At 41.1% G+C, this 14,691-nt stretch overlaps 1 protein-coding gene and 1 long non-coding RNA gene across 2 annotated transcripts; both read left to right on the forward strand.

Annotated features, from left to right (window-relative positions):
• The first annotated feature begins 3,080 nt into the window (after positions 1-3,080).
• LOC121580170 (solute carrier family 22 member 4) lies at positions 3,081-7,218 on the forward strand. Its single transcript, XM_041895227.1, has 10 exons — positions 3,081-3,638; positions 4,064-4,167; positions 4,250-4,404; positions 4,490-4,661; positions 4,839-4,965; positions 5,719-5,819; positions 6,085-6,299; positions 6,392-6,574; positions 6,830-6,965; positions 7,058-7,218. The coding sequence occupies exons 1-10, from the start codon at positions 3,246-3,248 to the stop codon at positions 7,131-7,133; spliced, it is 1,662 nt and encodes a 553-aa protein (XP_041751161.1). The 5' UTR covers positions 3,081-3,245; the 3' UTR covers positions 7,134-7,218.
• A 6,371-nt stretch (positions 7,219-13,589) lies between these two features.
• Positions 13,590-14,431, forward strand: LOC121580171. Its single transcript, XR_006002992.2, has 2 exons — positions 13,590-13,655; positions 13,888-14,431. It is a non-coding gene; the product is annotated as an uncharacterized LOC121580171 (long non-coding RNA).
• Positions 14,432-14,691: the final 260 nt, after the last annotated feature.

Consider the following 14,691-nt stretch of genomic DNA (forward strand, 5'->3'; position numbering starts at 1 on the left):
AGGCCCATCCATGTCTACGCCCCTGATGCAAACAGCACACGATGACCATTGCACATCACAAATAGCCTAACCAACACTTCGGACTAAACCTTTTCAATATCTGGTTTGTATACCCATTGTTGCCTTAGTTAGCATTTACTGGTAGATATCATAAGTTGAAACATCTTTCCTACCCTACCGGCTACCGATGTCATTCTTCTGTGAGCTGCTCCATGACAAAACCAGTTGAGAGCTGCCCACTCTTGCTGCCTGCAGATGATATTCCGCTGAAACTAGGCTGTGTGTGTGGCGCGCATGTGCCTTTCACGTGCTTTGCTATTGTGTAGGCTATTTTGTGCATGAGTACTGTTGTACTCAGTGGCAATTTTAGGTGGGGCTAACTCAACAATACAAAACAAATGATGCATGCCAGCAAAGCCACAACACAACACTAAACAATACATTAATTGGATTATAATAGTGACAAACGGTGCCCACAAACTGTTAGGTCCTACATAAAGCTGTCCCAACAGCAGAGTCCCAACAGCAGTCCCAACACCTAACCACTGCTACACCTGGCTATCAGCTGAGCCTTGTCTGGCAGCGAAACAGTTCATTCAGCAGAGTTCCCAGCTGTTTTGAACGCGGCATAAATCATGCTGGATTGACAGCATGGTCAATGTTGAATGTTTATCCTTTTAAGCTTGGAAAAGAGACCCTTAAACCCAGACTTGGACCACACATCCCCACCACTGAATAGCAGGCTAGTGATTGCGTTGCGATGCTCGCAGCTAGCCACTGATTCCTTCCAAACCACTCATTGTTGAATTTGCGATTTCCAACTTGTTGTGTAATTTTTATGTCCAATGGCCGATGAGCACCGATACGTTTTATCTATAATTTCTCTTCATAATTTCTCTTCATATGACATGGATTGAAAAGGATTTGCCAGTAGATTGTCGACTTGATTCATGATGATGACTGCTAGCTTGCTAGCTAAGATTTTGAAAGTATGATCACACCAATCAAGCTACTGTACGTAGATATAACGTGATTTGACGTCATTTGATCTGTGGCCAATGACCTTGAGCCTTCTTGGATGGGCACTTCTAATGTAACTGTATGGCAGTACCCAAGGGGCTTGAATTTTCGAGCTCTCCCCGAAAATGTTGAGGTGATGACCTACTGTCCCCATGAGTGACAGAACACTGAGCCAATCACGGCTCAACTAGAGAACATTACCAACCCGTACGCTCCGTATTTTCCGCTGGCTGCCCCACCACAACAGAAAGCACTGAGCTTGGCTGAAACACCTGCATTTTGGAGCTGGCTTACTCAAGAAAGCAAAAAAAGAGACCATGTTTGTATGCAGCTTTATTTACTCAATTATTATTTTTTTACACGTATTAATGCCAAAATAACACACACACACACACAGAGGAATTCACTGGGTGGGCGGTGTCCCAGATACAGTGGCTTGCGAAAGTATTCACCCCCTTGGCATTTTTCCTATTTTGTTGCCTTACAACCTGGAAAATTGATTTTTGGAGGGTTTGTATCATTTGATTTACACAACATGCCTACCACTTTGAAGATACAAGTAATTTTTTTAATTTCACTTCACCAATTTGGACTATTTTGTATATGTCCATTACATGAAATCCAAATAAAAATCCATTTAAATTACAGGTTGTAATGCAACAAAATAGAAAAAACGCCAAGGGGGATGAATACTTTTGCAAGGCACTGTATCTATTTTTTGTATATATATTTCTTTAGCTTAACAGGTGGGACTCAAAACAGGTGCTGCCCTGAATGACGGGTCGCCACTGGTTGTACTCCATAATTGATAATTCGTATACCACCACTACTGTAATGAGGTGGTGTTGAAGGAGTCAGGCGCAGGAGGGTAAATCACAGAATAACAGGCTTTAATCTGCAAAAATACAGGTTTACGCAGAAATGCGTCAAACACACTCCAGGCGCACTGGAAAATACAAGGCACACGGGAAATTCTCCCGTCTCCACCGAGCTTCACTAACCTCCACAAATAAACAATCACCCACAAGGACAAGGGGGCAGAGGGAACACTTATACACTGACTAATTAGGGGATTAGAACCAGGTGTGTATGATTGACAAGACAAGACAATTGTGATGATGATTGGGGCGGCAGTGGTTAGTACTCCGGTGACGACGAACGCCGAAGCCTGCCCGAACAAGGAGGGGAGGCAGCCTCGGTCGAAGTCATGACAACTAGTGAATAAGAAGTGAGTATAAGCAATGCCCACTGAACACAGAGACAAGACCGAGACACTCAATATGTGGTCTCGAGAGTATTACAACACTGCCTCAATACCACACCAGTGTACTGGTCGCCGGCTTATCGACTCATCGCGCAGCCCAATCAGCCACTCAAAATGGTTTTGAGTGGCAACAAATCTGCCCAATTAGCTGATTCGCTTTCCATACACCAACTCCTTTCGACACACCCACCCGCCCATTCTCTGTCGCCATATTGGGCTGGAGCTACCCATACTTGAACAAATCTGGCGCTGTCAGACTTATAGTTTTTTGTTTTAATACATAAAAACTTAAATAAAAACATAAAATGATGCCATTTAGTGTCAGCTTAAGAGGTTGCTGTCAAACAGGCTGCTTATAATGCATAAGTGACTCATCGGCTCAATCGGATCCTAACGCACACTCACTTGTCTGTTACTTTTACAGAGCAAACTCTGATGTGTGAGTCTTAGCCAATCATTAACTAGGTATGGGAAGGTGTGAATGGGGGAAAAAAATGCATGCACTAACTGTATAGTCGCTCTGGATAAGAGCGTCTGCTAAATGACTAAAATGTAAAATGTAAAATGTGTGATAAGGCTACAGTTAGTGTCGTTGAGGTGGGCCGCTCTGGCCCCCTTCCCAGATGTTTTATCCTTCTTCAACTGTTGTCCTCACATCAATGTTGAGTTCCACCACCAGCAGACAGTGAGATCCTATAATAATTAACTCTCACTTTTAATGACCTCCCAATACATTACCAATACAGAGTGGGGGCAATTCAAGATGCATTGATACAATGTTATCTACCTGCTTTCAAGAAGGGTTGGTGCATGAAAGGAGAGAGCTCTGATGTTTGTTGCTGGTGTCAATTTAGGTGACAGATGCTGTCCAACAACACTACAACAACGTCTGGAGCAGCTATACAGTACAGGCAAGTGAATAAGTTACTGGACTCAAAGGTCAACTGAACACAGCAGCAACATGAGAGATTACGATGGAATCACATCTTTCTTGGGAACATGGGGACCCTTTCAGCGGACAATCTTCTTGGCATTGGCCATCAGCATTCTGCCCAATGGGTTTACTGGTATTTATATAGTGTTTGTAGGTGATACACCGCCACATGAATGCTATGTTCCTGAGGAGTACAATATCAGTGAGATGTGGAGAAATGTGACCATCCCAATGGAGACAAGATCTGGTTCATCTCAGCTTAGCTCTTGCTCAAGGCTCAAACTGGAGACAGTTAGAAACTACTCTAGCCTAAATATAATTCCAAATGTGGATGTCAACGTGAGTGATATTGAGCTGGAAAGTTGCTTGGACGGTTGGAAATACAGCAAAGAGGTCTACCAGTCAACATTTGTCACTGAGGTGAGAAATGTATTGCAAATCACTGCAAACATTATTAGCTATTACCAAAGACCTAAAGAATTCTATATGATAAAAAGAGTATGAAAATCAAATATGTGAATGATGAACTTTAAATGCTTACACAAACACTTTGGACTGCACTGTTGGGTTACCCAAACCCTTACAACAACACATTGCAGTTACAGTACAGTACATTGTCGTTATGTTGTAGTTGTACTGCAATTACTGCATCCAGAAACAAACTGCTGTGTCACTTTGCTGTCTAATGCCGTAATTTAGCAATTCAACTGTGTTTATTTTGCAGTTATACTGCAATTACTGGCTTTTTAAAATAACACAGTAACTGCACTCTAACTGCAGTTTCACTTTTTGTAAAAGGAGTGAAGGGGCATTTGTGTAAATGAGGAAATATGTGTATTTTGCAGTGGGATGTGGTGTGTGACAATGCATACAAAGTTCCCTTGACGACTTCAATTCACTACTTTGGTGCGCTGGTGGGAACGTTCATCTCTGGCCAGATGTCTGACAGGTCTGTACTGTATACTGTGTACCTCAGTCCTGATGGAGAATCGTGTGAGACAGTGTGACCTTACATATTTTTTCATCAACAGGTTTGGAAGAAAGCCAGCACTCTTTACTATGATGATAATCCAGAGTGTGGCCACTTTCGCCCAAATATTCTCCCCAAACTGGGAGGCATTCAGTATTTTTTTCTTCTTTGCTGGTGCTGGATCAGTCTCCAACTATGTCATAGCGTATGTTCTTGGTAGGTTGAAAATAAGCATGACTTGTGTCTACAGTATCTCTTGTACATTTGGTCAATTTACTGAACTTGCTTATCTGTTCATCAGGGACAGAAATACTGAGCCCTGGAGCTCGTGTGGTGTTCTCCGCTCTCGGAGTGTTCCTGAGCTCTGCGATTGGCTACATGTTCATGCCGGCTGTGGCATACTTCATCCGTGAGTGGAGGTGGTTGCTGGTGCCCATGGCAGGCTCTGGAATCATATACCTCCCCTTATGGTGGTAAACACAATTTATCCCCACAGGAATATGTTTGCCACAAAACCTTCTACTATGTTAATGCTCTGTGTCCTCTTCTTTTAGCAAGGTACTTCTTATCTATGTCAAATAGAAACATTAGCCTGATTTCACATAGGGCTTCAGTAACGTTTATATAACTGTGCATATGTATTGGTATAGGTTCATCCCAGAGTCTCCAAGATGGCTGCTCTCTCAGGGAAGAGTGCAGGAGGCTGAGGCCATACTGAGAGACGCTGCCAGGAGGAACAGAGTCACAGCACCAGAGGTCATCTTCACTCCCTCAGAGGTAAGCTAGCTTACTTAGCTACAGTTTATCTTACATGATTTAATAAAATAAACCTTCCTAGGGATATGGAGTAACAAAAACCATCTGCAGAGGAATTACAAAAAAAAATTCTGTCTTTGATTCCCATGTAGAAATGTAAATATATTTTTTGGTACCTATCCAGTTGAAGTCAAAGTCCTTTTTGCTGCTGCTACAATACATATACTGAATGAAGTTGATCAATAACCATTGGTAAATCATTGGAGAGACTAATGCATTGGGCTCCCGAGTGGCGCAGCGGTCTAAGGCACTGCATCTCAGTGCTTGGGGTGTCACTACAGACCCCCTGGTTCGATTCCAGGCTGTATCACAACTGGCCATGATTGGGAGTCCCATAGGGTGGCGCACAATTGGTCCAGGTTTGGCCGGTGTAGGCCGTCATTGAAAATAAGAATTTGTTCTCAACTGACTTGCCTAGTTAAATAAAGGTAAAATAAAAATTGCATTCCTGTTTTATGGTGTCATTCATCAGAATACTTGACCGCTCACTCTGACCTGGCTCTAGTTGAGGTTTCTGAAGTGTTATCTTTTAACCAATGCATTGTAGCACTGCAGAATAATGAAAGTGAGACAGTGGACTCTGTGCTTATGGAGTTGAAAGAGAGACACAGGGAATAAAATACAGGGGCAATCTACTCTTAGGAATTTCATCCATTATGCATTTTGCTCTTCTAAATGGTGTATCCTAATGATGACCTACCCACTTATCTCCAGGTAGAAGATTCTCTGGCCATGAAGGACAAGAAACACAACATTCTGGATGTCATGAGGAGCTGCAACATGCTTTCAATTATAATTCTGTGTTCCCTTCTGTGGTAAATCTTAGCATCTGAATCTGTTAACACAAGTCCTACACAATCTAAAAGGAAAACTCCACCCAAAAACTATGTTGTTGACATAGTCCCAAAATGTTTTGTTTTTGGTACTATGTCAACAATGGACTAATGAAACAAATACCAAAAGATCGTTTTTGGGTGGAATTGTCATTTAATGACTCTGAATTTTACTTTGAATATGACTTTGTTTGTTACTGTTCATCTAATTCATTCGGCTCTGTATGTTTGATTTCCCTCTCTGCAGGATTATTATCACGTGTGGCTACTTCGCCCTGCTTTTGAACACCTCCAACCTCAATGGAAATCCCTATATCAACTGCTTCCTGTCTGGAGCTGCGGAAGTGCCAGCCTATTTCATTGCCCTGCTGCTGCTCAGATACTGTTCCAGAAGGTTCTGCCAGTCCTCCACTCTCTTCCTAGGGGGAGCTGTTATTCTCTTCATTAACATGGTCCCAACAGGTAAAATTAATTGACCATCACAGAGGGAGTCTCATTTACAGATCTATATAGACGTCACCTAATGTACACCTTGTTGTCTCTCTATATTTCAGATCTCCCAGGAGTGGCTGTCTTCCTGGAGATGGTAGGGAAGTTTGGCATCACGGCAGCGTTCTGTGTAGTGTACGCCGTCACGTCGGAGCTCTTCCCCACCGTGGTGAGGAACATGGCCATGGGGACGTGCTCCATGGCAGCACGCATCGGAACCATCATCTCACCCTTCATCATCTACCTTGGTAAGACCAATCAATCAGTTGATCAATAAATCAGTTCATCAATCAATCAGTTCATTAATAAATCAGCAATGTCAATATTGGACTGTTAAAGTATATATCCAATCTTGTAAGACCTGGATCACTATCCCTTTCTTTGTTCTGTAGAGATAAACAAGATTGAGTGGATGTAATCGACAATGTCTCTCACTGTTAATTTGGTTTGCTGATGTTCTGACCTCTCCCTTGATATTGAAAATGTCTCTTTTTTATTTGCAGGAAATTACAACAAATACCTACCATACATATTGATTGGTAGCCTTGCAATACTTGGGGGTCTGTTCTGCTTCATTTTACCTGAGAGTTATGGCAAGGTTTTGCCAGAGACCATCTCACAGATGCAGCATATCAAAGGGTGAGTTTGACTGTCCGTCCGTCTCTACGTACCTTCATGCATCCATCTTGATGAAGAATTGTTTCAAACATTTGTTTTCATCTGTTCTACAGGTGTCGATGCAACACAGACCAAGACACCGAAAACGTAGTTAGCAAATCAGAGTTTCGGAAGGAATCTAAATTGTAAATCTTGTACTTTTTTCTACTAAGCTAACATATGGAATTGTTTAAGATGATCATACCATGGATCATTTAGCTATTTGATTTTGAATTTTAGGACCCCTTTAGGTATAAAAAAAATATATAAAAAAGTTAGTTGATAAAATATTGAATTTGGCCTTTACTACTATAGCCCATTGAAACACATTGTATAACACATTCATAAATGGCAAAAAAGACAGTCAAGAAATAAATAATAAGGAATAAAGTTTTGAAGTGTCTGTCCTATATCTAGGAGATATAAGAAAACTCAGGAAATATTTTGTTTTTTTTACACATATTTAACCCCTTATTTTTGTTGACACAAAACTACCTCCATACTTCCATCCATTTGTATTTTTTATTTTATTTTTTATTTTATTTTATTTAACCTTTATTTAACCAGGTAAGCCAGTTCAGAACAAGTTCTCATTTACAACTGCGACCTGGCCAAGATAAAGCAAAGCAGTGCGATAAAAACAACAAACACAGAGTTACATATGGAATAAACAAAACGTACAGTCAATAACACAATACAAAATATATATACAGTGTGTGCAAATGTAGTAAGTTATGGAGGTAAGGCAATAAATAGGCCATAGTGCAAAATAATTACAATTTAGTATTAACACGAGTGATAGATGTGCAGAAGATGATGTGCAAATAGAGATACTGGGGTGCAAATGAGCAAAATAAATAACAATGTAAATAACAATATGGGGATGAGGTAGTTGGGTGGGCTAATTACAGATGGGCTGTGTACAGGTGCAGTGATTGGTAAGCTGCTCTGACAACTGATGCTTAAAGATAGTGAGGGAGGTACAGTGAGGGAAAAAAGTATTTGATCCCCTGCTGATTTTGTATGTTTGCCCACTGACAAAGACATGATCAGTCTATAATTTTAATGGTAGGGTTATTTGAACAGTGAGAGACAGAATAACAACAACAAAATCCAGAAAAACGCATGTCAAAAATGTTATAAATTGATTTGCATTTTAATGAGGGAAATAAGTATTTGACCCCTCTGCAAAACATGACTTAGTACTTGGTGGCAAAAGCCTTGTTGGCAATCAGAGAGGTCAAACGTTTCTTGTAGTTGGCCACCAGGTTTGCACACATCTCAGGAGGGATTTTGGCCCACTCCTCTTTGCAGATCTTCTCCAAGTCATTAAGGTTTTGAGCCTGACGTTTGGCAACTCAAACCTTCAGCTCCCTCCACAGATTTTCTATGGGATTAAGGTCTGGAGACTGGCTAGGCTACTCCAGGACCTTAATGTAATTCTTCTTGAGCCACTCCTTTGTTGCCTTGGCCGTGTGATTTGGGTAATTGTCATGCTGGAATACCCATCCACGACCCATTTTCAATGCCCTGGCTGAGGGAAGGAGGTTCTCACTCAAGATTTGATGGTACATGGCGCCGTCCATCGTCCCTTTGATGTGGTGACGTTGTCCTGTCCCCTTAGCAGAAAAACACCCCCAAAGCATAATGTTTCCACCTCCATGTTTGACGGTGGGGATGGTGTTCTTGGGGTCATAGGCAGCATTCCTCCTCCTCCAAACACGGCGAGTTGAGTTGATGCCAAAGAGCTTGATTTTGGTCTCATTTGACCACAACACTTTCACCCAGTTCTCCTCTGAATCATTCAGATGTTCATTGGCAAACTTCAGATGGGCCTGTATATGTGCTTTCTTGAGCAGGGGGACCTTGCGGGCGCTGCAGGATTTCAGTCCTTCACGGCGTAGTGTGTTACCAATTGTTTTCTTGGTGACTATGGTCCCAGCTGCCTTGAGATCATTGACAAGATCCTCCCGTGTAGTTCTGGGTGATTCCTCACCGTTCTCATGATCATTGCAACTCCACGAGGTGAGATCTTGCATGGAGCCCCAGGCCGAGGAAGATTGACAGTTATTTTGTGTTTCTTCCATTTGCGAATAATCGCACCAACTGTTGTCACCTTCTCACCAAGCTGCTTGGCGATGGTCTTGTAGCCCATTCCAGCCTTGTGTAGGTCTACAATCTTGTCCCTGACATCCTTGGAGAGCTCTTTGGTCTTGGCCATGGTGGAGAGTTTTGAATCTGATTGATTTATTGCTTCTGTGGACAGGTGTCTTTTATACAGGTAACAAACTGAGATTAGGAGCACTCCCTTTAAGAGTGTGCTCCTAATCTCAACTCGTTAGCTGTTTAAAAGACACCTGGGAGCCAGAAATCTTTCTGATTGAGAGGGGGTCAAATACTTATTTCCCTCATTAAAATGCAAATCAATTTATAGAAAATTTTGACATACGATTTTTTTGTTGTTATTCTATCTCTCACTGTTCAAATTAACCTACCATTAAAATTATAGACTGATCATGTCTTTGTCAGTGGGCAAACGTACAAAATCCCTCACTGTAAGTGTCTCCAGCTTCAGAGATTTTTGCAGTTCGTTCCAGTCATTTGCAGCAGAGAACTGGAAGGAATGGCGGCCAAAGGAGGTGTTGGCTTTGGGGATGACCAGTGAGATATACCTGCTGGAACGCATACTACGGATGGGTGTTGCTGTGGTGACCAATGAGCTAAGATAAGGCGGGGATTTGCCTAGAAGAGATTTATAGATGACCTGGAGCCAGTGGGTTTGGCGACGAATATGTAGTGAGGGCCAGCCAACGAGAGAGTACAGGTCACAATGGTGGGTAGTATATGGGGCTTTGGTGACAAAACGGATGGCACTGTGATAGACTATATCCAATTTGCTGAGTAGAGTGTTGGAAGCTATTTTGTAAATGACATCGCCGAAGTCAAGGATCGGTAGGATAGTCAGTTTTACGAGGGCATGTTTAGCAGCATGAGTGAAGGAGGATTTGGTGCGAAATAGGAAGCCGATTCTAGATTTAACTTTGGATTGGAGATGCTTAATGTGAGTCTGGAAGGAGAGTTTACGGTCTAACCAGACACCTAGGTATTTGTAGTTGTCCACATTTTCTAAGTCAGACCTGCCGAGAGTAGTGATTCTAGTCAGGCGGGCGGGTGCAAGCAGCGTTCGATTGAAGAGTATGCATTTAGTTTTACTAGCGTTTAAGAGCAGTTGGAGGCCACGGAAGGAGTGTTGTATGGCATTGAAGCTCGTTTGGAGGTTTGTTAACACAGTGTCCAATGAAGGGTCAGATGTATACAAAATGGTGTCGTCTGCGTATGGGTTACCTTAAGATATTTATGGGGGTCGTAAAGCAAAATGGAGAACACCATCATGTTTATGAGAGTCCCCTTTCCACAGTTGGGTCATATAAGCTTGTAGCCCAAACGGTTCGGATGCTACAGACAGAAGTTGGCACATCAGCGTTACAGACTACAGACGAGTCCCGTGGAGCTTGTGGAGTTCATAGAGAAAGATGGGGAACACCATCGTGTTCGTGAGAGTCTCATCTTTCCATTCGGACGCTACAGACGTTTTCGTGAGAAGACCAATTTTCAGGATGTGACATGGTTTGACAAACACTGCTGTAGCTCGGCCACCTTCCACCACAGACGCGGAAGGCCGACATAGGTGGATGCGGTGGATTGAAAAAACAGCCCAATGCAAAATATATATCTAGCTTAAACTGACGGATTCTGATGGGGATTTTTGTTTATTATGTAACTTCGATTGACTGTTAAGGATTTTAAATGACTGTACTATACTGTACACATAATCTTCATACAACCAGCAGACAAAACAAATGGTTAAGTTACAAAACTTATCTCAGCATTTGGACATGAATTGTGCAGAGGTTAAAAGATAAAGACAAGATCCTCTTGAATGAATGTAGATGCCCGGCTGAGACTGCATAACTGCATAACTGTTGAGTTATGTATTAAGAGTCTCATAACTGCTCTAGCCTAATCATTGGCTGCTGCTCCACGTGTGTGCAATGGCCAAGCAACTGAATGACAGCGTAAGCGGGAGTAGCCAGGTTCGTGATTATGATCAAATTAAATCACATTTCTTGGAAACATGGGGACCCTTTCAGCAGACGATTTTCTTTGCATTGGCTGCCAGCATCCTCCCAAAAGGGTTTGTGAGAAAGCTGGCCAATGCCTTCTAACATTGATGAGACAGAGATGGTGATATCGTAATAAATAGATTATTTGTATAAAAAACTTGCAGATATACCAGCAGTCCCGTTAGCACGCTGAACATTTAAACAAACGGAAATGTTTCAGGCAGCAGGCCACAGGTGTGAGCAATACGCTAATTTACAGGGCTTGCGTGCACTCAGATCACAGAATTAAAGGGACATGTAACTCATTCTATCATTCAAACCAACAGGTAAAGGTTGAGTTGATGAATAAATATCAATTAACTGGAAGGATGTGATAATGAATTGACAGTTTAGGATCCTATATTAATCAATATATATAAATCACAGTGAAGGCTACTCCTTCAAAGGGTTTGTTGGTATTTATATAGTGTTTGTCGGTGATACACCACCACACAAATGCTACAGTATATTCATGAGGAGAATAATGTCAGAAGCTAGGTTTCCATCCAATTTGCGACAGATTTTCATGCGAATATTATAAAATCTGCATAAAACACTATGCTCATTTTCAACCAGAGATGTTTCCATCAAACATACTTTTTGCTGATAAAAGGCTGTGCGTGATGACGTAGTGCACATAAAAATAACGTTTACCGTTCAATTCCAACGTATCGAATGAAAAATACAAGTTAAATGGGTTTCCATCACATTTTCAACTCTACTGATGGTTTTGTCACAAACACTGTTGTATTATATAGTAAATGTGCCCACTATTGGCACATGCGCTCTAGCCAACAGTTCGCAGATACAGTGTGGGTAGGCTACCTACACTATGAGATTATTATGGATAAGAGTGATATTATTTTATATTTGTCCAAAGGTAGCCAAGCATCGATCATCATGTCACCAGAATAAGACCCTCGACATTTATTGGAAAGGAGCATCAAGCTCATCACCTTGCACGTTCATCACCCTGTGAAGTTCATAATTTATTTAATCTGTAGCCTAAATAAACTGCATGCTTTCTTGAGTCGTAGTGGGAGGAATACACAACATATCATTGCGTGACTCCCAAGTTTACTTCGATATGATGGTTATTATATCAATATTTGCGCATACTTAATTTTACCGACACTAAAACGGTCATTACTTTTTTCATGCGTCATTTAATCATACGCATGAAATGGTTGGATGGAAATGTGGTTAGTGAGATGTGGAGAAATGATCATCCCCATAGAGACAATAAATTGTGCGTCACAGCCAATGTTCCATGTAAAATTTTTGGCCACTGAGCAAATTTGAGGCATTGTGAGCAGAAAATGTAACATTGTGAGAATTTTGTGCATTTACAGTACGTGCGTTTACAGTACCCTTACAGTTTTAGACAGTAGTCAACTGGATATTGTGGCTATTTGAGCATAATTGTACGCCTACCAACAAAACCAATGGAGCGAATCCCATAACATTTTCACATGGAAATTGCTTTTGATTTATATGATATATCCTACAGTAGCATATATGTGTTGTTCAATGCAGGCCTACATTAAAAACGTTTTTACATTATGAAGGGCTTGACATTAATTAATTATTTTTTACTTGGTCTGTAACACCATGGGCCAAATAGGTGACTGTAAAATACATTGTATTGTGTTGAATGATGCAAGAAACCGCTTTACAAAATTAAATGTATTATTATTATCATACAGAGAATTGGACAATGTAGGCTACCTCTCTGCCTATTGGCTTATTTGCATATTCAAGCCTGTCTCAAAATACAACACTACCCCTTTAATTAAGACATAAACTTTTTACCTGACTGGCTTTTCAAAGACAGCTTCAAATGTAGCCTACACGTTTTGTGCTCTTGTAGGAAGCAGTAACTCCCCATTGCTGAGCTATACTTACTTATATATAACTTGGCTAATAACTCGCTAACTAGCAAAGAATATCAACAAATGTGGACACGCGCGGCACTGATCTGAACTGATTTGAAAAGCGCAATCACTCGTGGGTGATTGAAAAGACTGCTCATGGGCTAACCACCAATATAATTCTACTGTGTTGCGCTCTGGCTCTGCCTACAACAAAATCATAGACTCAGTCTTGAAAAGTTAGATTTCTTTTGGTTTGTTGCATTGAAAAGGGGCTGATATAATGTTGATTCCATCACAGAAAAAAACGTGTATCTATATAGTGCAAACTAATGGGGCGAACTCATGCCCTGTGTGCACTAGTACGCGGTACCGCGCTGTGAAACACCGCTTCCCATTCATTTTCAATGGAAGGAAAGCGGTGAGAAACGGAGAAGGCTGGGGACCTTTGGGCGGCGGATAGGAGGCGGTGAAAAAGTTAAACATTTCCCAGCTTTATGTAAATCAGCAGCGGCGACCGCTGGATGATGACCAATCATATCGAGTGGTTCCCATGACGAATTTGACGTTATGCGACCCAACGCTGGATACTTTCTTCAGCAAAGATGGCTGACAACAATACTAGAATGGAAGCTAATGTAAGTAATTATAACGTCATAACGAATCATGCAAAACATTTACAGTTGAGAGGAATATGTTAGTTAATGTAGAGACAAACGATTATGCATATTTCTTTGTCATAAAGTTAATTTACGAAAATCGGCATTTAACAAGCTAGCTGACTAGCTAACATTTGCCAGCTAGCTGGCTAGCTTTATTGGCGTTGTGACAGGAGTATGACATTGTAATTCTGGTTGTTTAATGTTTTAGGGAATCCTGAAACAATCAGCAAACCAGGCTGTCGTCTTGTGAAACATTGGATGTAAAGAATCTAGCTAGCTAAAGCATTTACTGTAAATTTACTGTACAATTTTTAAGCTTGCCTTGCTGAGATTTGCTATGCAATGCAGCTGAAGTAACGTAGCTAGCTAACTATTTTCTTGCTTATTGTACAGTGGAGGATAAAAAATACCTGTATGCCTATGGATGTGTAGCTAGCTATGTAGCCGATTTGTGTATGGACCCTAAATCGTTTGGTGTATATATATCAGTTCAGAACCTAGCTATGAACCTCAGCTATCATAGCCGGTTGTATCAACTTCAAAACAGTCTGAATGACATTAATGAAGCCTATGGATTGAGTAGAATATAATAACTTTGTGCCAAGGATGCAAGTCGTATATACATGTAGTTATTATCATGCATGAGATCCCCACATTTTAGCCTGTACATTTAAATATATTCACTGATCATGTACTCTACCTTGGCAAATAAAGGTGCAGTTCAGGTATAATAATAAATAATAATAATAATATGCCATTTAGCAGACACTTTTATCCAAAGCAACTTACAGTGATGCGTGCATACATATTTTTGTGTATGGGTGGTCCCGGGGATCGAACCCACTATCTTGGCGTTACAAGCGCCGTGCTCTACCAGCTGAGCTACAGAGGACCACCCATATGAATGTCTGTGAGACATTCTTTTTCAGTCATATCCAATACCAAGAGTGTCAAACTCCAGTCTTTTAATTAACATGTTGTCTGTACGTATGTATTACAATTATACACTTCA

Source organism: Coregonus clupeaformis, chromosome 13 (assembly GCF_020615455.1).
Source record: "Coregonus clupeaformis isolate EN_2021a chromosome 13, ASM2061545v1, whole genome shotgun sequence".
NCBI classification, from domain to species: domain Eukaryota; kingdom Metazoa; phylum Chordata; class Actinopteri; order Salmoniformes; family Salmonidae; genus Coregonus; species Coregonus clupeaformis.

Excerpts from the sequence above, each read along its gene's own strand:
- LOC121580170 (XM_041895227.1), top strand. The coding sequence starts at position 3,246 with ATGAGAGATTACGATGGAATCACATCTTTCTTGGGAACATGGGGACCC. Across the intron at positions 6,575-6,829 it reads ACCCTTCATCATCTACCTTG|GAAATTACAACAAATACCTA; the intron begins GTAAGACCAATC and ends TTTTATTTGCAG. Across the intron at positions 6,966-7,057 it reads CAGATGCAGCATATCAAAGG|GTGTCGATGCAACACAGACC; the intron begins GTGAGTTTGACT and ends TCTGTTCTACAG.